The 25,438-nt window shown below is 39.3% G+C and overlaps 1 protein-coding gene across 1 annotated transcript in view; it reads left to right on the forward strand.

Moving 5' to 3' along the window:
- Positions 1–7,170: 7,170 nt before the first annotated feature.
- The window catches only part of LOC136883643 (bifunctional purine biosynthesis protein ATIC), a 108,364-nt gene continuing 90,096 nt past the window's right edge, over positions 7,171–25,438 (forward strand). The window contains exons 1-4 of the mRNA XM_067155985.2: positions 7,171–7,305; positions 17,357–17,414; positions 18,793–18,996; positions 19,082–19,237. Coding sequence (XP_067012086.2) covers positions 17,393–17,414; positions 18,793–18,996; positions 19,082–19,237 — 382 coding nt within the window. The 5' untranslated portion in view covers positions 7,171–7,305; positions 17,357–17,392. The remainder of the gene's footprint in view (positions 7,306–17,356; positions 17,415–18,792; positions 18,997–19,081; positions 19,238–25,438) is intronic.

Consider the following 25,438-nt stretch of genomic DNA (forward strand, 5'->3'; position numbering starts at 1 on the left):
ATGTTAAGCTAGTAGTAAGCTCAACCTATAGTATTGTAATCTGTAATGGTAAGCACTGGATATATGTATGAATGGTAAACTAGTAATATTTTCTTTCCATGGAATTGCTTGTTGTACTTTTGTTTTTGTTATTGTTGTTGGGTAATTATGTTGTAACTTTACCTTATTATCACACTGCTGTAAGTGACCATTGTTAACGGGATATTTCCCAATTGCGATGTATTTGATGATGATGATAATAATAATAATAATAATAATAATAATAATAATAATAATAATAATAATAATAATAATAATAATAATTGTACCGGGCGGTACACCTCTATGACGCAATTTCAAATCTTGCGCCAATTGAAACTTCTCTACCGGAGAAACCTGGAACTTTAGACGTCTAATGACGGAATATATGATGTATTGAATAGGAGGATACTCTCATTTTTCGCCATTGTAAAGTGAAAACCGTCAATACGGAATGATTCTAATATCTTGCTTTTGTTTGTCATTGATCAAGAAGTGTGGACGTTCTCTACCAGATGTCTCTACAAAAAAACTATGATCATGCACTCTGGTGCAAAGGAATGAACCTTCTTGAAGAAATTTTGTGCTCAAAAATTGTTGTCTTTACTAAATTTTGTTCTTTTATTTTCGGGTTGGCAATATTAATCCTTCCTTCCACCAGGTTTGAACTTAGCCAATCCCGAATTTCTTTAATTAATTCTCAGCCAATCATGTATGCCTTCTTCGATATGGATATGTAGCTCTAAGCTATCCAATAAAGTTGAGGGCGTGTGTCTACTCATTCTTGAAAGGTCTCGAATTTTCCACGAGGGTATAAAAACTGCTGATTTTCTTGTCTCCGGGCCACTAGTATAACATCTAACTCAGTGTGTGAATATGTAGCAGGGGGCGGGAAGCGCCTCGTTCTTCAGACAGCAGTTCTTCTACAAGGTAATGGCCTCTTAACATCTTTATTTCTTGCTAGCTCAGCAGTTTAACTCCCGGGGAAGGTCCGAAACCTTTAATATGTACACAATTAAACATGTAAACCCTTTTCCTGGTAAACTTCAGTTTTCTTGAACTTTAATTTGGGGATAGAGAGTGCTTTACCCTCTCGAGCTACCCCTCATTTGAAATTGAGGTGACTACGTTTTTGTAACTGTTTCTTCTCTTCATTAATGTATTAAAGTTTCTCATACGAGTCACCTCCCTAGCTTGGGATTAGCCCCTGTATTATCGGCCTAGCGCTACATAGGTTTTAATAAACTTTAGTGTAGGAGTGCATGTATTCGCCTCCATTCAATTTTGTATTTTTGGCCATTTAATTAACCTGATGTTTTGTTTTCTTCATGTGAAGGCCCTGTAGGTTGGGTATTAAATGCCCCTGCTTCTTTGTGTGCCTTGAGGGCAGTTAGAAGTGAAGTTTGTTGTGGCCTTGGATAGGCTTGTAAAATTGAGAGCAGGTCCGCTCTTTCTGGTATTTTGGAAGGTGCCTCTAGGAAGCTTGACATTATTAAGCGGGAGCAAGAGCTCCATGTAATTAAGGGTTTTCTGCCCTTTGGTGTTTTGTGATTGTGAGCTGAGAGCTGAAGGATTGATAAATTTGGGGCCCGTAGCCCAGAATTTGTAAACACCAATTAACTGGTGCTTTCTTGTAAATCTACTCTGGTACCTGATTTTGTTATTTCCCCTAGTGGAAACTGGTTTAAGTTTTTATCTAATCTTGGACTTCTTGATTGTGTACCTGATTTAATTTGTTGTTATTTGTTGTACGCTCAAATTCTATGTCACCATTGTTAAGTCTGAAAATATAACCTTTGTTGAAACTTTAATTCATCTTTCGAACTTGTAGTTAGACCCATTCCAGCCCGCACCTTCTTTCACCTCTGACTTCCACGGATAACTCCGTAACAACAACAACAACGACGACGACGACGACGACGACGACGACGACAACGACAACAACAACAATAATAATAATAATAATAATAATAATAATAATAATAATAATAATAATAATAATAATAATAAAGGCTTAATATGGACTGTTGTGCCGACTAATATGGTAAAGTGACTGATAGAAGATACAACTGTATCTGTAGCTGCTTGTAATGTGCTGCAGTGGTGGCGACTGGGAATTAGAAGTGGTGGGGGAACAAAAATTTATTGACAACAAAGAATACCCTGGTCTGTGGTTATAGGTAGGGGGGGGGGGGGGGTTAGACTTCAAAATGATAAGTTTTTTATGTTCTTTGAGTGAATTTTGACAGAGAAATAAAGGTTGACAGTTTACCAACTTAAGTGCAGTAATAATAATTTTATTGAGATTTTGATTCAGTGCTACACAATGAAACTTTAACCAAAGGAACAATTACACAAGTACAATTAAACAGAAGTATGTGGTGATTATACAATTAAAAAGTAATTTAGTATTTGACTGCATACTAACAAAGAAACAGACACTAGATAGAATTACACAGACACATTGACTAAGTGTGACCAAATACAGTAGAGACAATACGCGACACTCTGCGAGATATCGGGGGACAGCGATTAGAGCTCTGTCTAGAGGAGCGACCTGAGAGTTACTGATTCTGTCATAAGAGCACGTGTTATTTCTTTGTGAAGCTTTTGGGGTTATTTATGCGTTTACATTAAGTTGACATAAGTAAACAGTAGCGTGTGCCATTCCTTTATATCTACTGTCAATATGAGCGGAAAGATATGTGCTGCGTTAGGCTGCAATAACTATGAAGTGCAGAAGGATTCGCAGTCTTTCTTCCGTTTCCCTCATGACAAGAAAATGTAAGTAAATACTGTGTTTGCATATATATTCTTCCAGTTACAAAGATATTTTTATAGAAAGTCTATTTCCTAAACTTCTGACCTGCGCGACCCATATTTTAACTGGCTTAGAATATAAGCTTATTTTATTGTATTAGTGCAGCAGTTAACTTCAATACCGATGTGTTGCTGTAGGTGAGATCTGTGGGTTTTGATTTTATTCAGGAAAAATGCATATGTATATGTGTGTGGCTGGTTGTGTTCCAAGTTACCCCATTTGGAATGCCGTAATGCGTTGTCAAGCACCGAAGAAAATATGGGTGATTTAAGAAATGTGATGATTCAAATTTGCTTTACCCTGATGTAATGGAAAGTATTGCTTATAGGGAAATTTTGAATGTTTTTGCGGCTAAATTTATAGGTTTTCTTTCTGTTAGTAAACTTCAAGTTAAAAGGAAAAGTGTCCAGCTCTTAAATGTAAATTAATCGAATCATATGTGTAAGGATTGTGCTGATATTTTTATTGACAAGTGTCCTATTGTGATGTACAATGCTTTTAAATAATAATAATAATAAAAAAAAGAAAAATCTAGCCGTGAAAGTTCAGGCAGGTATACTTATGCTAAAGCTAAAAAAGTAATGCGTAAACGAAAGATCAAGTCCTTTCACATCTTGATTATATGTTTAATTTCAGTCTTTAAATAATTCTTCATTCATGTATCCAGAATTGGTTTAGCAACTTTGAAGTTAATATTTTAGCAACACTTTCTTTCTAGACGTAATTTATTTATCCATTTCCGTATATACATTTCCATTGATATTTGAATTTAGCGCGAATTGTCTCCCGTTTTAACAAGGCTAAATCTATTTGGCTAATCCGAAGTGTCGCATATTGTCTCTGCTGTCTACTGTATTTGGTGTGACTTGCTGGACTGACTGATGTATGCAGCAGCGAGTGGGTGAATCATACCTCAAAGCCCATGACCTAGGCAAAAATATACCCCTGCTACTCTTCCTCACAGCGACAACAATGTTACACATAACTAGGGCCCGGATTTTTTAAAAATGCATATGCGCATATGCAATTGCATATTTTGACATATTTTGAGGGTTAGTGCATATTCTAGACGTAACAGCATATTCCAGTATATAATGTCTGAATATAAGGATAATTACAAGAACTACTAAAATAAATCTGTTTTGTACATCCCTACCTAGTTGCCTATTTTATGTGCATCCCTCGCTAGTTGGTATTTTCGACTGTCTGTGTAACAGCACTTTACTTTCACAACTGACAATGGCAACAGATAGCTTAGGTGTGGGTAGGCAGGCTGGACTTCCCTGAATTCCGTTCTCTACCACAGCAGATAATAATCTCAGGGGGCTGGGCACTTGGTCAGGACAGAAGTATCTTCAGTTCACTAGTTACGTTCCACTTTAATGCCCTGCATCTCATTTCTAAAAGTTTTAGTTTTTAAAAAATGCTTAAGGAAAAGAGCAGCTGAAGAGATTTACTAAATCAGTGGGTGTCGGGTAATAGGGACTATTCAACAGATGGTGCCATCGTGTACTGTCAAGTTTGCTCAAAGGAAGTGAAATGTGAAAAGAAATTTCAGCTTGAACAGCATTCAAAAATAACTGCACATATTAAAGCAAAGGAGGAGAAGAACAGCACACCACAACTACTTCTTACACAGGTAAAGCCCAAGTCCTATAGTCTTAATACATTTTCAATTGATCTTTGTAGGGCTTTCGTATGCAGCAACATTCCATGGAAAAAAATTAAACAATCCAGTTCTGCGACCATTTCTCGAGAAATATTGCGTAAATCAAAAAATACCAGATGAATCAACTCTTAGGAAAAATTACCTACCTCCGCTATATGAATCTACCCTGGAATTGATCCGTTCTGATATCGGAAGGAACTGTGTCTGGATATCTGTGGATGAGACAACGGATTCGTGTGGCCGTTACGTAGCAAATTTCGTGGTTGGTAAATTACATCCAGACGAACCCGGTAAGCCACACCTTCTTGCTTGTAAAATACTAGAGAAAACCAACCATAGCACAATAGCAAGATTTGTAAATGATTCTCTGCGACTATTGTGGCCATCTGAAATTGAGGCTAATTGTTGTAAAGTGCTTGTACTGCTCACAGATGCAGCTTCGTATATGTTGAAAGCAGCAAAGGCCCTCCAAGTATTTTATCCAAAACTCATACACGTAACCTGTTTAGCGCACGGATTACACCGCATTGCAGAAGAAATACGCGCACAGTTTCCAGCTGTTAACAATTTAAATGGATGTGGGAAGAAACTGTTTCTGAAAGCACCAGCTCGTGTCCAGCTCTACAAAGATTGTCTACCTGAAGTTCCTTTCCCACCTGAACCTGTCCTGACTAGGTGGGGGACATGGTTATCTGCAGTATCATTTTATCAGGAACATTTTAATGAAGTGAAAGAAGTGGTTACAAAACTTGAAGATGAACATATTGCGTGTGTCCGTGATGAAAAAGTTGTGCTTGAAACCGCTACTGTTTATCAAGATGTGAATTTCATTCATGCACATTTTTCTAAACTTCCAAAAGCCATTGAGAGCTTAGAATCTTCTGGTACTCCCCTCCATGAATCACTTGATCTCGTTGAAAAAGCTGCATCTTCGTTGAATTACGCTCCAGGCGAAATTGGAGAGAAGATTAAACGCAAGTTAGAAAAGGTATTGAATTCGAACCCAGGTCTGAAGATGATTAAGTTAATTAGTCAATTCTTGAGTGGAATTAGGGTATCCTTGCCAGATGTATGCTCCGAAACGTCGGTGCCCATGTATAAGTACTGTCCAATTACGTCAGTTGATGTAGAACGATCATTTTCAGCCTATAAACTCATTTTGACGGACAACAGACATAGTCTGTCTCCAGAAAACATTGAAAGACTACTAGTTACCTATTGTGATGCTTCTTTTTGCAATAAATGATACCTGTAAATAGGTAAGTGAATAAAATTGCATGTTTTTAAGAGCATATTTCCTTATTATCCGTGCATATATTGTAACTTTTTAGTGCATATTTGCATGCATATTTTCAGGTTTTTAGTGCATATAAATCCGGGCCCTACACATAACACATTGCTGAGCGAGATTCCACTACTTGCTGTAGCGCTGTACGAATCAGTTAGTAACAACATTTTGCGCATATTTCTGCTAAGTATATTTTTTAATACCGTAATTAAAGAAATTAAAGGAAAGAAAATAACTTAATTAGGAGATGACAACAGGGTTTGTATAAGTCCCTTTTATAATTTCCAGTTTCAGGCTGCTAACACGACGTACACATTCATTTCTTTCTCAACAAAGTCAGAAGGGAGGGGAGGTGTGTGGACGACTTATCCTCCCACTTGCACCCCTAATCAACTGTAACTGGTATTAAACCCAGCTAAAGCAATCAGTAAATTATTTTGTTCACTCAGTATGTGTTATGTAATCCTGTGAGAGACTATACAATTATAGTGATTTCTATAATAAATATCTACAAAGGCTTATTTTGTAAATAATGATATAGGCCTAAACCTCCATATTTTGTTGAATTTTCGTTTCATATTTTGATGCAATTTTCTTCAAATTGTGTCTCTGTCTACTCATTAATCTACAAGGGTGAACGGTAGTGAATTAAGGCGTCGAAACCTGGGGTCGCTGCTGCTATAAAAAAAATAAAAAAAAATTAAAAATAAAAAAAAAAGAGAGAGAGAGAGAGAGAGAGAGAGTCAGTTTATGACGCAGCGAGAGATCACCTTTTAAATATTCAACAGCTTAGAATAATTTAGTAATTATAATTCCCTTCGATTAAGCATTCCTGACGGCTCAGTGGCTTTATTCAGATCGTTCCGTGCGCAAAAATCGGAAAATCCCCAATGTGTTGCAAGTTGCAAGCTGGGTTGCTAGATTTCATGCCCACCGTGTGCCCACCTGTTAAAGCAATTGGCCTTGATGTGCTAAGTACATTCAATTAAGCCTACAGACTTTAAAAATGACATTTCAGATGCGTACTTTTTTTATTTTTATTGATAGAACGGGCTTTCATCAACCTATCCCCAATAACTTTCTCTTACATGATGCTTGAACTTCTAATTTGTTGTTGTTTCAAGGGACGGAATAACACCAAAATTCCTTATCATGTAGATCTTTTTTTGACAGACTTCAGTGGGATGATCTAGTTCGTCAACTTTTCTGGCGCGTAAATTAAGACCTTGAACCGATTATCTCCAAGCTGCATTATTTCGTCCGCCCCGCTCATTGCCCCGTTGCTGGCTGGTTATAGGCAAATCTGAACACACTGCTGTGAATACAAGTTATCTGTGATCTTAGGCCCTTACGACCTTTACAAGCTTTATCGCGAGAGCTAGCTGGCTCCGACATTTGACGATTTACCAAGTTCAGTGACGTCAAATTGATTGTGTGTTTATTTTTTTGAAGTGTTGAAATTCCCGTAGACACTTGTAATCGCTCTTTTCTTCCTTGAGCGTGAGTGTGGTGAGTACATCCAATTAAAGCACCGACATTCCTCAAATGAAAATTACCGCTAGCCTACGTAATAGAGTAACAATATTTGTTTTAATGCTTTGCTTATCTGGTTTTGGCACTAGTCTTTGATTTGAAAGTATTTATAACAGAAGTCTTCAATACGGTACGTTCTTTCATTTTTTTTTTTTTTTTTTTTCATGGGGTCCGTAATGTTGCATTTAAAGGGACTTCATGGTCCAAACGTTTAATCAATGGAAACTTTCACTTTCGGTTATAAATTGTTTCATGTATGGAATCATTGCAAAGAATTACAATCGGCGTTAAATTTCTTAAATTAGCATGAATTTATTAATGAAAATTTTTGTATTTCAACCAGTGGCATACCGCAGAAACAGATTTGTTGATCAGTCTCACCTTAAAATGGGTGGCAACATTTGAAATGTAAAATTCGCCCACCTAACCTCATTGCTGACAGAAGTGCATCATGTGAAATCCTTTAAGTCTGTAGTTCCAAGAGTGGTTATACAATCCTACAAGTGTTCCATATTAAATCAGGATTGGGAACTGTTCTCTTAAATTACAAGTTGGAAGATATACTTGCACACATGCATGTCTACCCAAACATTTTTAGCACACATCGGCCAACTTGTACAAATATTTGTACTGTATCCAGTTGTTAAAATACTGACCAGCTCTGGTAAAATACAGTGTTTACTGTGTACTGTGCCCTCTGGCACAAGCTAGAACATGATTACCTTCATCTACTGTACCTACTTGTCTGAGTATGGTCTTTGGTTTTGACAACGTAAAAGTGATGAGTATGAGCAATGCTAGGAACGTCGTTCCTTATGCAGCCAGTGACTGTGATGAATGGTATGAGAGGATGGCTTGTACGGCCAGTTGGTATATGAGTTTGACAGACTGATATATCTCCCGACTTGAGAAAAAATGAGAAGCATTTACGTAGTATGCTTCTTCAGTGATTCCAAAGCTTTATCCAAGTCTCTGTCAAATGTATAGTACGCGAACCTTTTCTTGATCCCAAGTTCCCATTCAGCACCATAGAGCTCGGGGATCAAGAAAAGGTTCACGTACTATACTAACCTCCCGTTTTACTTGCTTAGGTAAGACTGTGATAGTGAGTTTTATCAGACATTTTCTGTTCATTTTAGCTGTTCGTAGATCAATCTCTTTCGCAATTCCTGAACATAAAGAGATTTTCTTAGCAAGAGTATTCTTCATAGTTCCCGGGTCCACTTCTTTACATTTCTTAGCCAAAACAGTATATGCTTGAACGTTTTTGTTTTGATCACTGTAGTCCTTTGATTTTATAGTACGTGAACCTTTTCTTGAGCCCTAGTTCCCATTCAGCACTATGGAGCTCGGGGATCAAGAAAAGGTTTGCTTACTATACTTACCAAAATGTTGTATGCTTAAGTCTTTTTGTCAATCTATGAAAACTGAAAACCTACAACCTGTTTTCCAGTCATTGACTGAGTCAGGGATGTAATGAATGAAGCAGATATAGGCTGTTAGTACGATGGGGTCATCACTCCCAAAGTGATTTATTAATGAATGATAGATGCTATGAAATGAGAATGGAGAGTGTTGCTGGATTGAAAGATGACAGGGAAAACCGGAGTACCCGGAGAAAAACCTGTCCTGCCTCTGCTTTGTCCAGCACAAATCTCACATGGAGTGACCGGGATTTGAACCACGGTATCCAGCAGTGAGAGGCCGACACGCTGCCGTCTGAGCCACGGAGGCTCCTGTCAATCTATGAAAATGCTTAATATTAGTTTTTTACTAAATGACATAGTAGGGATAAATGATTGAACAGTTTAGGCACAGAAAAGGGATGTTTTAACATTTTCAAAATATCATCTATGATTTATCTTATTGATGACAGTGTTGTACAAATGTGTTAGTGACCTCAAGATAGAACAAAAATGTGGAAAATGAGAATAAGATAAGACTTTAGTACTGTAATACTAGGAATGTTTAAATTGTACAATGAAGAGCATAGGATAGAATTAAGACATAGATTATAATAGCAAGTCCAAGGATTTTTGTTGATGTTTTGTACCGCTGAGAAAGAGAGCAGTTGAGCTCTCAAAACATGTATGAGAGGTAATATAATAAAATGTGAAGTATTGACAAGGCGGAAAGTGTTTTCATAGATTGAATGTAAGTCAGTACGGACAAAATTGAACCATCATGGTTTCGATCACTGAAGTTCTTCAGTTTTACTTGCTGTAGGGAAAGATAGCTATGATTTAATACAATGAATTCAGAGAAGAATTCTTGGTGACCGCTGGTGCAGTTCTGATATGTTTTGCTTAAAACAAAGCTCTGGTCCATGAATCATCTGGGCGATCATCTGTTTCCATTCGGTTGTGGCAAGGGGTGCGGTACGTGTTTCTGTCCACATGTAGGCCTAATGTTTTACCTGATCTGTCTTGCCTGACATGTGAACATTGATGATCTGTAGAGGATGATTGCTTAGTTGTATTTCATCTTAAAACAATAATCACCACCACAACCACCACCACCATTGATGATCTAACCAGTAGGCTGAGGACTTGACACGCATGCATACTTAGGTCATTTTTGCTTAGTATCACATATTTTTCTGTATGCATAAACTGGCATGGGTGGTGGGATCATGTGAGGCGAATGGAGGATGATAGATTATCTAGGAGAATAATATACTTGGTGAGGGAGGGTAAGGGAAGTAGAGGGAGACAAAGACGATGTTGGTTAGACTCCCCAAATGAGGCCACAGAGCTAGTTACAATGGAGGATTGTGGTAGCATTTAGTAAATTCACAGAGGCTTGCAGATTTAATATTGAAATGCATAATTCAGTCAATAATTGTGTGCGGGTGTTTTTCCCTTAACAGAGGAATAATGGTTTGGGGTCTGGACTGGAGTTTGAAGACCTTTACCTTCTTTAAAAAAATGCAGTTAGAAGGCACAGGACCTTTCTAATGGGTCTCACCGCCCAGCTAACATAATCTAGATATGTGCTATTTACATATTTTATTAATACATATTTTAGTCATTAGGTTTCGAAATGAACATGTAAATATATGAACAAGTTAATAGTGAACATGCATCTGGTTCAGAGAGTTCGTACTGTCTGCCACGATTAATGTTTGTGGCTTAGAGTGTATTATCTGTTACTTATGCCCTACCTACAAGCTGCCACGACTTCTTGTGAGATGCAGACAGGATGAGCAGGGCTGATTGGCTCAGATGGTTGAGGCACTGGCCTTCCGACTTCAACTTGGGAGGTTTGATCCTGGCTCAGTCCAGTGGTATTTGAAGCTGCTCAAATACATTAGCCTCATGTCAGTAGATTTATTGGCATGTAGAAGAACTCGTGCGGGATAAAATTCCGGCACCTCTACAAAAACTGTAAAAGGTAGTTGGTGGGACATAAAATTAAAAACATCATTATTATTACCAGGTGCATGCATAAGTTTTTGCCAGTTTTTGTGGTAAAGAAAACATGTCATTTTCAAGGGAAATTCATTTTTTGTTTGTTCAAAATATTGGCCATCGGCTTCTACACACTTCGCCTATCTTTCAGGTAAGTTATGAATACCATGCCAGAAAATCTGCCTGTCTTTTGCGGCAAACCATTCGTCGAGCCATTTTCCAACTTCCTCAAAATTGCTGAAGTGCTGCTCTGTGAGCGCATACCCCATTGATGCGAAGAGGTGATAGATGGCGCCAGGTCGGGGTAGTACGGCAGGTGTGGAAGTATGTTCCATCCAAGCAATTTCAAGGTGTCTCTCACTTGTTTTGCTGTGTGAGACGAGCATTGTCATGTAATAAAATCACTTTGCCATGTCTTCTGGGCCATTCCAGTCGTCTTTCAATGAGTGCATGGTTTAAATTAATCATTGTTGGCGATAGTGTAGTGCATTAGTGGTTTTGCCGGGTTTCAAGAGTTCATAATACACAATACCGCTCTGGTCCCACCAGACACAAAGCGTGGTCTTCTTGCTGAAGCGATTTGTCAAAACCATGTCTCACATGTTCTAATCTATGGAGAGTGTCCACCATATGTTTCTACCAGCAAATGATGACTTTCCACAGCCATTTTCTTTTGATTAAATAAGAAAAGCAATGCGTGTTTCTTTTTCAGGCACAGACGTCGACATGATCACTGAACGATACAACACAGACTAATGTTTGGTGGATTCAACTTATGTGTGTTGGTAGGTTAATGTCAGACGAACAAAATGATGTATGTGTACTGTTCGCTGGTGCCATCTCTTAGTGAAACAGGAAAAAGATTTATGCATACACCTGGTATGATGTATGCCAATTTTGAAGGAATGCTGAACTCTTAAGCTGCCCTGGCAAAGGTTATGAGAACATTATCTTTTGATTTAAGGTTTGGGGCATAAATCGTGGCAAGTATTATTTTTTCTTACATTGCACGATGCTTCCACACAGTGGTCATATGTCCTGGAAAGTATGTCACTCATAGTACATAGACACAGCACAAGATGGTGTGTTGGATAGGTAACGCACAGGGTGATGGGACTGCAGTAGTGAGTCAAGTCCCTTGAAGAATAGAGATTAGCGACCATTGATGAATTTTGGGGCGGGACATATGAACCAGGGCTCAAATGTCAGACTGCAAAATTACTGTTGTTAATTATTTAAAGGTCCACCTTGTCAATACAATTCAAAATCTAGTATATTTACTAATACATCAAAAACATATATATATATATGTTTTGAAAATTCATGAATATTGTCTTCTTCAGCTTACAGATTAAAATCACATGCATGTAATAGACCTTATTTAAAAAAAAAAAAAAAAAAAAATTGTGTCCTAACATAAAACTGGTTGAAAACAACAGTACAATAAAACATATTAAAAGTTCAAACATGAATATCATTCATGTTATGTCCAGTTTGTCATGTAAAGAGTTCATTTACATACATACATACATACATACATACATACATACATACATACATACATACATACATACATACATACATACATACATACATACATACATACATACATACATACATACATACATACATACATACATACATACATTATCATTAAAGACTGGTATGCCTTTCAGCGTTCAGTCTGCAAGTCTCTGTGAATTTACTAAATGTCGCCACAATCCCCTATTTGCAACTACTGCCGTGGCCTCATTTAGTCCTATACCTCTTATCTTTAAATCTTTAGAAACTGAGTCTAATCATTGTCGTCTTGATCTCCCTCTACTTCTCTTACAGAGTCCATTATTCTCCTAGTAACCTATCCTCCTCCATTCGCCTTTATGGTATCAAAATTGAGTCTGCCGATTGAGCTTATAGTGCTAACACATCTGCAAGGTCTTCGCATCCAATACAAAGAAAGTTCAATTTAACCTGGCAGGCTTGATCCTCAAACACAGATATAATCGTTTCCGTTGGATGCGTCGTGACAATTGTTTTGGTATAAGCAGACCCATACTGTTTCAACTATATTAAGAACAAAAACTTAAGACCCATGAAAGGCATTTGGTCTATGAGGTCATAAAGATGCCACACCACAACAACATTTGATACTTGTTAACCAGCTCAATTTTACTTGTACTTATATATATTTACTAGCTGTTACCCACGGCTTTGCTTGTGAGGATTTGGTAAGTTGATAAAAATTAATTGTTCCTCGGTACTCCACTAAGACATTATCTGAAAATCCCTAAAGTATAAAAACTCTCCGAAAAATTGCATTTCATTTACCCCAGAACCTCTTTGTAAACCACGTTTGTGGCATTGCCTTTTGGGGCTAAGGTGACCAGGCTACTGGCAGAGCTAAATCTGGAACATGCGACATGGAACTTGACATGTCCTCTTTTAAGTCGAAAAAAAAAAGTTTATTTCTAAAGCAGATTCCAAATACTGATTTTCACGCCTGTAACATTGTAGTTTTTGAGATATAAGTACCCTCATCAAGAGAATTCAACTCGTTCTTCACTTGTTTTCGATATCCAGCTTAAGTTGATTTTCCGAAAACAAAAAGTATGTATTTCTTTATTTTTAAAGGGGATTACAAATACCAATTTTTCACGTCTGTAACATGTTAAGTTTATGAGATATACTGAGATATACTCATTTCAAAAACTGCCCAACTCCTTGGCTGAGTGGTCTGCGTTGAGGCCTTCGGTTCACAGGGTTCCGGGTTCGATTCCTGGCTGGGTCGGGGATTATAATCGCATGTGATTAATTCATCTGGCTCGGGGACAGGTTGTTTGTGTTTGTCTCAACATTATCCTCTTCATATTCACTCATCACACTACATCACCAACCACAACAGGAACACACAATAGTAATTACATTCCTACACACGGGGTTGGCATCAGGAAGTGCATCCAGTCGTAAAACAGGGTCAAATCCACATGTGCGATACAGTTCCCACCTGCGACCTCACAAGTGTGGGAAAAGCGGTAGAAGAAGATACTCATTTTAAAATTCACCCACTTTTTGTTTTATTTCACCCCCTTAAGTGGATTTTCCAAAAAAAGGTGTGTTCATTTTTTTTTTTAAAGAGATTCCAAGTACCAGTTTTAACGTCTGTAAGGTCTTCAGATTCTGAGATATATGTATCCTCATGGAAAGAATTCAACTCCTTCCTCACTTCTTTTCAGCACCACCAAGCTCGATAGCTGCTGTCGTTTAAGTTCGGCCAGTATCCAGTATTCGGGAGATAGTGGGCTCGAACCCCACTGTCGGCAGCCCTGAAGATGGTTTTCTATGGTTTCCCAAATTCACACCAGGCAAATGCTGGGGCTGTACCTTAATTAAGGCCATGGGCGCTTCCTTCCCACTCCTAGCCCATTCCTATCCCATCGTCGCCATAAGACCTATCTGTGTTGGTGCGACGTAAAGCAGCTTGCAAAAAAAAAAAAAAAAAAAAAAAAAAAAAAAAAAAAAAAAAAAAAAAAAAAAAAAAAACTTCTCCCCCCCCCTCTCTTTCACCCCTTAAGTGGATTTTCTGGAAACAAAAATTGGTGTTCTTTTATTTTTAAAGGAGATTCCAAACTCTGTAACATGTTAGGTTCTTGTGATATATTGTAGATAATCTCGCTGCTGTAGAATCCTGGAGCTGACGTTGCCATGGTTACGGCTGTTCGTTTCTTTATCCTATTCCTAGAGCAGGGGTAGTGTGGTGCCAATATCTCCATAATGGTTAATTTTAGGGCCTTAAAACATGGTTTTCGGGCCCGTAGGGCTTACAGAGTTTTGTTTGTTGCGTCAAAGGGCTTAAAATGAGCTTTGTCCCGTCCTTGTACGACAAATTCGATTTTGCCTACATTAGCCTATTATTTTTATATCTCCACCCGTTGTTTTGAAAATAAAATACAGCCCATATTACTCACTGGCAATGTAGCTTTGTATAGGTGAAGTAATTTTTAAAATTGGTTCAGTAGTTTTTGAGTCTATCTGTTACAAACAAATATACAAAATTTTCCTCTTTATAATATTATATAGTATAGATGTATTTGGTGCATTAGTAAATATAATAGATTTTGAACTGTATTGACAAAGCAGACCTTTAACAGTAATTTAAGTCTATAACAGTAACAGTAATATAAGTCAATTGGTGGCCATTATGGTCAAGATTATAGATGCAGACTGCAAAATGGCGACATGCAGGATCACTACGAAGACAGAAGTTTTGGCAAAATCCTACCCCTGTGAAACTGACGGTCATTGTAGCTTACAATGTCAGAGGCATTATTGCATGTCACTTTGTTCCACATGGTGCAGTAGTTATAGGCACAACACTCAGATCTTCTCAACATTGTTATCTTTCTCCATGACATCACCAAACAGCATGCAGCAGAGGCTGTATGGAGGCAATTTTAGCAGTGGGGGTGGGAAGTACTGAAACACCTGTCTCATTGTGATTTTGATCTCATCCCCAAAGTGAAAGAAAAACCGTTGCATGGGAGAGTTTGGGACTCAAGAACAATGCCAATGTTGTGAAACATGAGATTGCAAAATTCACACATGGTGAGGTGACTGGTATCCAACGTCTTCCACATCATTGCCTGCAATCTAGGGGACGACTTGATGGGTTTACCACAGTCTCTGAGAATAAACATTGTGTAACACTAGGATTTCATGGCTGACAGTTTCCTCACCTGTTGTCCTACACCTGGTAGACCTACTCGGCATTATTCATACATTTCTCAGCACCTTATGCTCCTCCCATGTGCATATTTCCATTTGTTTTTGTTTAGAAGATCCCACATTCATGTGAGAAAAGAAATAGTTGCCATGAATCATGACCAACCCTTTACACTGCATGGCCAAAAGTCATGGGAAGACACTGAATGTGATGTTAATAATGAGTTGCTCCTCTGCGAGCCCTCAAAACGGCAACTATACGGCAAGGCATTAACTCTACAAGGTGTCGGAATTGTTCTGGAGGGATCTGGACCCACGCATCTTGCACTGCTACCCACAATTGGTCTTGTCCTCTAGTTGATGCAGGGTTCATGGAGCATATACCGGCATCGACAGCATCCTATAAATGCTTGATTGGATTAAGATCGGGGGATCTGGAGGGCTAATCCATGGTCATAACTTCATTATAGTGCTCCTCCATCCACCTGCGTGCCACCACAGAGTGGTGACATGGCGCATTGTCCTGTTGAAACATGGCATCTCCATCAGGGTACTCTAGGGGCAGAAAGGGATGCAGATGGTCTGAAATAATGTCCACATAATGTGCAACTGTCAGCGCTACTTGAAGCTGAACAATGGGGCCTAATTGCGACCGTAAGAACGCCACCCAGACCAGAACTGAGCCACCTTGTTGACATGCAAGATCCATAGCTTCATGGGATATACACCACACTCTCACACGCCCATCAGCTCGATACAACTGGAACCGGGATTCATCGGACCATATCACATGGTTTCACTGTTCTGTGCTCCATTGCTGCTGTTAGCGGGCTCATGCGCGTCGTTGAGCTGTGTGTCGAGGTGTTAGCAAAGGGACATGAGTTGGTCGTTGGCTGGTGTAGCCTATGCGATGCAATTGCCTCCTTACAGTCCTGGTAGAAATGGATTCCTGACTCCCAACATTCAACTGGGCGGTAATCTGACTCACAGTAGCCCATCGAGTGCCCAGTATGGTGACATGATGTCCATTCATTAAACACCTGTGGTCTTCCTGTGCTGTGGTTTATGTGGGTGGTAACATTCTCTCTGCGATATTGAAGATCCACCCTTTACACTGATGACCTCGGAAACCCAAATTTGCGTGTAATCTCTGCAATGTTATGACCTGTGAGCCGGTGATCATCCCACGTTCAAAGTCGGTTAACTCATGACGTGTTGCCATCTTCACGACACTGGTGTCTGTGACAGACTGCTCAACTACGCCGCAGTTAGCCGCAACGCTCAGGGGTCATACATGGCACATTTTCTAATGGGACACCCCTTCCTGTGACTTTTGGCCAGTCTGTATGTGTTCTGGTTATTCCCATCTTTAGACATTTTTGTCCTTAGACCTCGTTAACACCAAACAGTTAATTTTTGGCATACTGCTCTTGATCAAAAATATTGGTTAAACATTTTTCTTATATATTAGCTTCTTTTCTTTTATTTCTCTACCAGTAGACCTACTAGGAAGCCTTTAGAAGCCAATTGGAATTTTCATGAAGATTTATTTGGATATGGAGATCTTGTAGGTACTTCTATTGCATTATTTCAAGGTCTGATAGCTGTGATCTTGGTGCTCATTATAATAATAATAATAATTGTTAGTGACATTCATGATGGTGTTCAGTGTAACGTGTTAGATTCTTTCTCACTGTGTTAAAATTTGTCTGTGGCACTTGAAGTTTTAGCATGGAGAGGTAGAACATCTAAGAGGATCATTAACTGTGGGTCCTAGATCCCAAATCAAATGCTTTTCTTAAGAAAAGAACAAAACCTATGTGTGTGGGGTTATGCTTTATATGTTGTCATTCTAAAATGTATGTTTTTAATTTTAATAGTATTCTTTCCTTACACAGGTGATTAAATTGTACGCAGTTTACACCATCTGAACCATGTCTGCAAGTGGTAATTTAGGTGAGTACATCTCTGTGTTGTTGGCTGTTAATTTGCTTGCATAACAAGTTACTTGAGCATGTTAGTAAACCTCAGTAATATAGTAATATTATACAGAAAGAAATCACAGTTGTTTAAATGAGTTAGACAAGGTAACATTGTGAGGGAACACTTGTAGAAAGAAGTTGCACATCTGAAACACTGAAACACATGTTAAGGGAAGGGAAGGAACAAACAAACAATGTCAAATCTTACTGTATATAGAAATAATGTAACAAAATAAGTTAGGATTAATTCTAATGCCTCATATTGACATGTTGTTTTCATTATCTTACACCCAGATGTGCACATTGCGCAAGGGCATCAAATAGAAAGATCTGCACCAAGCGAGGCAAATATGCCCTCAGATGCTCCTGGCACTGAAAGCCATACACTAATAAAATGTGTAAAAAGCAGTGTTCTACCCAGAAATTTTCATCAGGTGGGTGGCAGGGATGAGTAATTGGGGCATTAACAATAATATGAGACAGGTAAACATTAACAGCAAAATTGAAATAGTTTAGTGTTATTATCCGACACAAGACATAACAGAGTATTTTGAACTTCTAGTGTTATACTGCTCGTTGATAATCGCATAGCACCGGGCCTTGCCATTCTGTTGCTGTGGAATGTCCTACGGGTTTGGAGACTTGGGAGAAAGGAGACGGGCTGCTCGACTAAGTGGTATGTTCTGAGCTGTCAGTGGAGAGATGGCGTGGGCGGACATCAGTACACGAATAAGTTTGAGTGGTGTCTTTAAAAGTAGGAAAGATCACAATATGAAGATAAAGTTGGAATTCAAGAGGACAAATTGGGGCAAATATTCATTTATAAGAAGGGGAGTTAGGGATTGGAATAACTTACCAAGGGAGATGTTCAATAAATTTCCAATTTCTTTGCAGTCATTTAAGAAAAGGCTAGGAAAACAACAGATAGGGAATCTGCCACCTGGGCGACTGCCCTAAATGCAGATCAGTAATGATTGATTGATTGTCAGTGAAATAGAGTGCTCCCTTGTGATTCCACGCCAATCCAGACACCGCTCGCGCACGACAGTACGTGAAAGTCAAGCTAATGTAATTGATGCAATTATGCTGACAATAATGAAGAATTTTAATATTATGTAACTAGCACTTATCTAGGTTATGTTAGCCGGGCGGTCTCTAAAAATGGCTGGGCGGTGCACCCATTAAAAAGGTCCTAGGGAGGACACTGAAAAATCACTAGAATATGACCTCTAAATTTCTCTTTTCTTGGCCACACGCTCTTTTTTCAACTGCCATTGGTATCATAGTCATTAACACTACTACTGCTACTTGGTTCTAATTCAGTTGTATGTTTCAATTCTTTTTTTAAACAGCTCTCTTGAGTGTGTCTGATAAGACAGGACTTCTGCCTTTGGCTGAGAAACTTCATGCTCTGGGTTTGACACTGGTGGCGTCAGGAGGCACAGCAAAAGCTTTGCGTGATGCCAAGCTTGCCGTTAAGGATGTAGCTGAGATTACTGGTGCTCCTGAACTTCTTGGAGGACGTGTCAAGACTCTCCATCCTGCTGTTCATGCTGGTAATGCTTATAAATTTCAATTTCAATATTCTTGTCAGTTGGCATGCATACAAATTGCATTAAACATTGTGTTCATGTTGCGCAGGTATCTTGTCACGATTGACGGAGAGTGACCAGAGTGACCTTAAGAAGATGAGCTACTCTATGATCCGGATAGTGGTGTGCAACCTTTATCCTTTTGTTAGCACAGTTTCTAAGCCTGGTGTCACCGTTGCTGATGCTGTGGAGAATATTGATATTGGTAAGAAAGTGCCTCCTTTTGTTAAGTTGTTACATATAATTTACAATGCTAAATAGGGGCCTTGTGGGGGGATGGGAAGATTGGAAGGGATGACAAGGAAGGGGGAAGGAAGCAGCTGTGGCTTTAAGTTAGGTACCATCCCAGTATTTGCCTGGAGGATAAATGGGAAACCATAGAAAACCACTTCAAGGATGGCTGAGGCGTTAAGTTGTTACATATAATTTTGAACATCAAATGGGAGGACCGTGTCACCAACCTTGCAGTTCTTGAGAAAGCACATGCTATAAGCATTGAGGCTACCATCATTGGCCACCATCTCAGATGGACAGGGCACGTCCATCGTATGAGTGAAACCAGGCTTCCTCAACTTCTGTATCGTGAACTCTGTTCCCCCTTCCTTGTTCTCCTTTGAGGCGTTTGAAGGATCAGCTAAAGCATACTATGAAAATAGCTGGAATTAACACACAATCCTGGGATATGCTTGCTGAGAATCGTACACTTTGGCGCCACACTGTTTCTACATCATTTTTGGTGGTTGTAGAGGAACGACGGTGACATGAAGTGGATAAACGACAAGCACGGAAGCTCCATCAAGCTCAGTTCTGCCCTCCCCCAACCATTTCATGTGATCTGTGAGATGTATGTTTCATGCCAAAATTGGGCTACTAAGTCATATGGAACATATTCACGAAGCTTTGCGAGTGTGAAAATGTAAACTGCTGAAAAATATGTTTACTTGGATACGATTTGCAGCCGCCGCCTCCAACATATAATTTAACATCTAGAATAACTTACTCCTTTGTTGCAAGCTGGTTTCTAAACTTGATGGGTTTGTGGAGTGTATTGCAAGTTTTGTATATAGATCTACATTTCTAAGCAATGGCCCTGTCAGATCGGTGAACAGCACAACCCTTTCTTCAGGGAAGAATAAAACTTGTATTGGATGAGAATGAGAATTCTTTTAATTCATGATCCTTTTATTATTCATTGAATGGAAATATAATGGTCTTTAGTATCACTGGTTCTATGAGTATATCTTTCTTCTTAATCTGTTTACCATCCAGGGTTGTCTTTTCTCTGGGACTTGGCGAGGGATCCTATCCCTTCCGCCTTAAAGGCAGTGACCTGGAGTGTGAGACTTTGGATCGGGGATACAACTGGGGAGGATGATCAGTACCTCACCCAGGAAACCTCGCCTGCTATACCAAACAGGAGCCTTGTGGGGGGGATGGGAAGATTGGAAGGGATAATAATACCAATATAATGGGTCCGTTATTGGACATTATAAATTTTCAGGCTAACTCATTCCTGTTGCCAGCATTTTGCCCCATTGTGGTAATTTGAACTCGTCAGTTGGTAAATAGCACACCCATTGAGACGCATGGCTAATACATGCCGTGGAGGCCACTGTGTAGGCTACTTGAAGCCACCAGCAGTGCCAATGCACTATGAAGGACTTTGTCTCTTTTGCAAAAGTTGAAGCTTGCCAGGATATGAGATGATATGGATATAGATTCCCGTAGGGAACCTGAATTATTTGTCCCTAATGAGTAAATTCATAATAACAATATATTGGTAAAAGCCATACGTAATATCTCGGAAGACGAGAGGAAATGAAGAAATACTGGGCACTAAGAAAAGAGCAACACTCAGAGATAGGATTGATTCAACGTACCTGAAAGAGGGTGAAATATAATAATAATAATAATAATAATAATAATAATAATAATAATAATAATAATAATAATAATATAATGGGAAGGGAGAGTGTGACCGTTCGCGGACGCGTATGGTTTGGGAAAATGATAATTTTCTTCTGTTGGGCCTCGGCTAGAATTCAGCGGTTCACATGAAAATCCACTCAAGGGCATGGCCCTTCGACGAGTACCGGTCACATCTCACCAAATATTAATTGAAAGTTAATGATTCAACATCCTTCCTAAATCTATCTAGGCTCTTTAATTATTATTCAAGAACAACAACCAATAAAAGTTTGGAAGGATACTAAATTTAATGAAACAATTCTAGGGAAATATAATAATAATAATAATAATAATAATAATAATAATAATAATAATAATAATAATAATAATAATAATTTTTTTAACGAGGGATTGTGGAAAATCTTCAAAAGACACTTGTGAAGGGTCCGCACTCCACAAGTGTGTGGGATTCTTACCCACTAAAAACCACACACCCTTTTCCCACGATGTGTATCATCACCCCGGAACCGCTCTCGCATTACTTCAGGGTGATATCGTGCTTTGTCTTTCAGACGTCTTCTTTCTTCATTTCTCCTTTACGAACGTTCGTATGCTTCCAAATCCTTCTTCTTCTGACGAAGGACGTTCTCCACGTACACTGCCACGCGATCCCAGGATTCCTGGTTTCGCAGCATCACCGAAATAATAATATTATCTGCTATCAATTCTTCTAGTTCAGTTTCCACACATCTTCTCTGAATCGTCCAATGGCTGCATACAAAAAAGGTGTGAAATACATCGTCAATGTCATCACAGTATATGCATGCTGCGTCATTCGCTCTGCCCACTTTATGCAGGAATTTCCGGAAATATCCATGCCCTGTTAGAAGCTGCGTGAGGTAGTAATTTACTTTGCCATGGGCCCTTTCAACCCAGATATCCAAGTGTGGTATCAGTCGCTTGGTCCATTTGCCTTGAGGGTCACTTTCCCATCTGAGTTGCCATCGCCTCATCCGTTGACTGAAGGCACGCTTCTTTGCACATTTCTTTCCCAGCTCTCCTTGGGTATGCCAGATTTCATGTCGCTCCAATGCAAGTAGGTCTATTGGGGCTATTGCTGCCACCGTGAGAATTGCAGGTTCGGAAACCGTGCGGTATGCGCATGCAATACGTAAAGTCGCTCTCCGTTGTACGGCAGCTATCCTTCTCCGATACCAAGCGAATCTCAAGGATTCAGCCCAGATTTCAGAGCCATATAGGAGCACTGACTGAACCGTCGACATGAGAAGACGTCGTTTGCTGGATTTCGGACCTTTAATATTTCCCATTAATCTGCTAAGTGCAGTCATGTATTTTACTGCCTTGTCTGTCGCTCTCTGAATATGATTCCAGAATGTGAGCTTGGAGTCAAGTGTCACTCCTAGATATTTTGTGCTCGCAGATGTTTCAATCACTAACTCTCCAACAGTCATTGGTACAAGAGTTTCGATCCTTTTCCTCGTGAGAAGAACTATCTCCGTTTTGTGTTCAGTTAATATTAGACTGTGGTTCATCATCCATTCTTTTATGCGCCGCATCACCTGGTTCAGTTTGATTTGAGCCATTTCAACATTACGAGCTACTATCAAGGCGGCCACATCATCAGCGTAGCCCACAAGCTTCGTGTCCTCTGGCATCTCCAAACGTAACAAGCCATCATACATTATGTTCCATAGATCTGGACCAAGGATCGATCCCTGCGCTGCACCAGCCGTCAGGCGTTTTGTCTTTTCTCCATCTTCCGTATCATACAACAGAGTGCGATCTTTGAAGTAATCTCTCATTATGCGCATAAGATATTGTGGTAGCTTGAAAGTTTCCTCAAGAGCTACCAACATGTCTCTCCATCTTGCCGAATTGAAGGCATTCTTCACATCCAGGGTCACAAGAAGTGTCCATTTACGGGAATGATGGTTGCCCATTTGTGCCCTTTCTGCTGTATTCACCACCTCCCACACTGCATCTAGCGTCGAGTGTCCTCTCCGAAATCCATGTTGGCGAACAGATAGATCCCCTGCTAGTTGAACTGCTGAGAGGATTCTGGGCTGCAGAAGTTTCTCCAGGCCTTTTCCGGCTGTGTCCAGCATACATAAAGGTCTATAACCGCCAAGTTTTCCTTTGCTGATCAGAACCAAATGAGCCATTTTCCTTCGGGGACTAAAAACACCCGTTTGCAGGCAATTATTGTACATATTCAGCATCAGTTCTGGACATAGTTCTGCTATTATCTTTAACACTTCTGTAGGTATACCATCTGGTCCTGGAGTTTTCTTGTTTCTAAGAGAGCTAATAGCTCTCTTCAGCTCTTCTACAGTGAAGAGGGGTATATCATCCAGTTCTTTTTCGTCATCACAGTCAATCCTCTCTGGATGGTCTGGGAATAATGTATCCACAATTTGTTTAATTGTTTGCGGATCCGCACTCGGGGTTGAAAATGTCCCGAGTTTCTTCATTACAATCTTATAACCTTGTCCCCATGGATCATCTTCTACTTCTTTAGCCAGTGCCCACCATTTATCGGCTTTACTTTTTCTGATTGCATTACGGAGTTCCTTCTTCGCTGACTTGTACTCCGCTGTGACTGAGGTATTCTCTTGACTGCCTCTCATCCTCTGAGCCCTGCGTCGAAGTCGCAGACAATTTTTTCTCAGTTCAACAATCTCTTCGGTCCACCAGTACGCTGGGCGCTTGCTATTTCGCGGTCTCCTTCGGGGCATTGAGGCGTTGCATGCTTGATGGATTAGCTGCATAGTGAGTTCAACACATACACCAGCTGCTTCTTTCCCTCTACGAGTAGAACATTTTTCAGTTATGTTCTTCATTCCATTCCGTTTCCTTGTCAATGCCGGCTACGTTCCACCGTGCTGGTCTGCGCAAGATGTTTCTTTCTTGAGGAGATTCTTGGAGCAGTCGAAAGATGATATATTGGTGATCGCTCCCCGTGTAGTTCTCAATCACTTGCCATTCAGAAATCTTAGGCGTAATATCCTCTGATGAAAAGGTTACATCCGGTATTGTTCCCTGGCACCCTGGCCGTCGGAATGTTGGCACATTTCCAATGTTGTTGACCACTAATAATAATAATAATAATAATAATAATAATAATAATAATAATAATAATTTGGATAAGCAACATCACGGATAGATATCATTATACAAGTCCTATCACACTCTGTTAGTTCTGGAAATCAATCTTGGAAACGTTATTTAATAGCTTCAAATATTAAAATGATTCGTAACAGTCTTTCAGGTACTTTCATTATGAAGGAAAAATTAATCACACAAGAAAATCATCAATTGGAAGTCTTTCACTTTTTCTGTTTGTTTATTCATTCATTTTTAAAAATCACTTTTATCCATAGCTTGCCTTCCCTGTTCTATCTGTGTCGTAATTCAAACACCTATCTAGCTAATGAACAACTTGAATTCCCTTAACGGTCATTGCTCTAACATGACACGGAATCATATCTATTAATCAACCAAGACACAAATAATTCCATAAATAAATATCACGATGCCATTACTTCATCTGGATACTCAGCATTGCCGTACCTGGAAAATAACATTTTCTAACTACTGACATAATCAAATAATACAATGTTGGAAGGTCTGCGCTGTACCGGCTTCCTCTCCACCTTTGCTGAAAATAATTCTAATGCTCCAACAACTACATAAAGCAATACATCGAATGCAACACACAATATTAGGTGACGTTGATCCCAGAATACATCTGTCTACTGTTCGGGTGTGTCACGAAGATCCTATCTACTCGTCCGCTCATCCAATTATTTTATTTCTGCTGTGCCATAATTCACATCATGATAAATCCTATGCGTTTGATACTAATTCTCCGAAGTACCTTCAAATTCTTGCATTATATACATCGCTTGTCTATTCAATACTCAAAATACGTGGCAAACATTTCATTCAACAACATCATCCTAACTCATTGACCATCTCGAAGATTTAAACATACTACCATAGCATGCAATTCAATAAATCTCGCGTACTATCACTACCGCATCAAATCATAACATCTGACGACTCTACACTCGCCACACTTCATCAAAATGCGCACCACATCAATATTAACACTCGAATAAAACAAGCATAGTCATCGAAGGGCCTTAATTCCACGCATATGAACATCACACAATTCCTACTGAATAAATACTTCATCAACGTTCTGCGGAACAAGTCATGTAAGAGGATCACAACATTAACAATATTACACACACACGTTCAGAGAACTTACATGCGGACACTCGACATTATCTTAACATGATTAACTTCCACAATTAGTTCATTAGTATAAGAGTAACGAATGAATTGTAATCGCGCCTAACCCTATTAAACGCTGACGGTAAGCTGAAATCCTATCTTATAAACGGTCAGACCAACACTTCACAAAATAAACACAACTGACCCGTTAGGTTATTCAAGCTGTTTCTTAAATGTC

The sequence above is a fragment of the Anabrus simplex genome, chromosome 1 (assembly GCF_040414725.1).
Source record: "Anabrus simplex isolate iqAnaSimp1 chromosome 1, ASM4041472v1, whole genome shotgun sequence".
Lineage (NCBI taxonomy): Eukaryota > Metazoa > Arthropoda > Insecta > Orthoptera > Tettigoniidae > Anabrus > Anabrus simplex.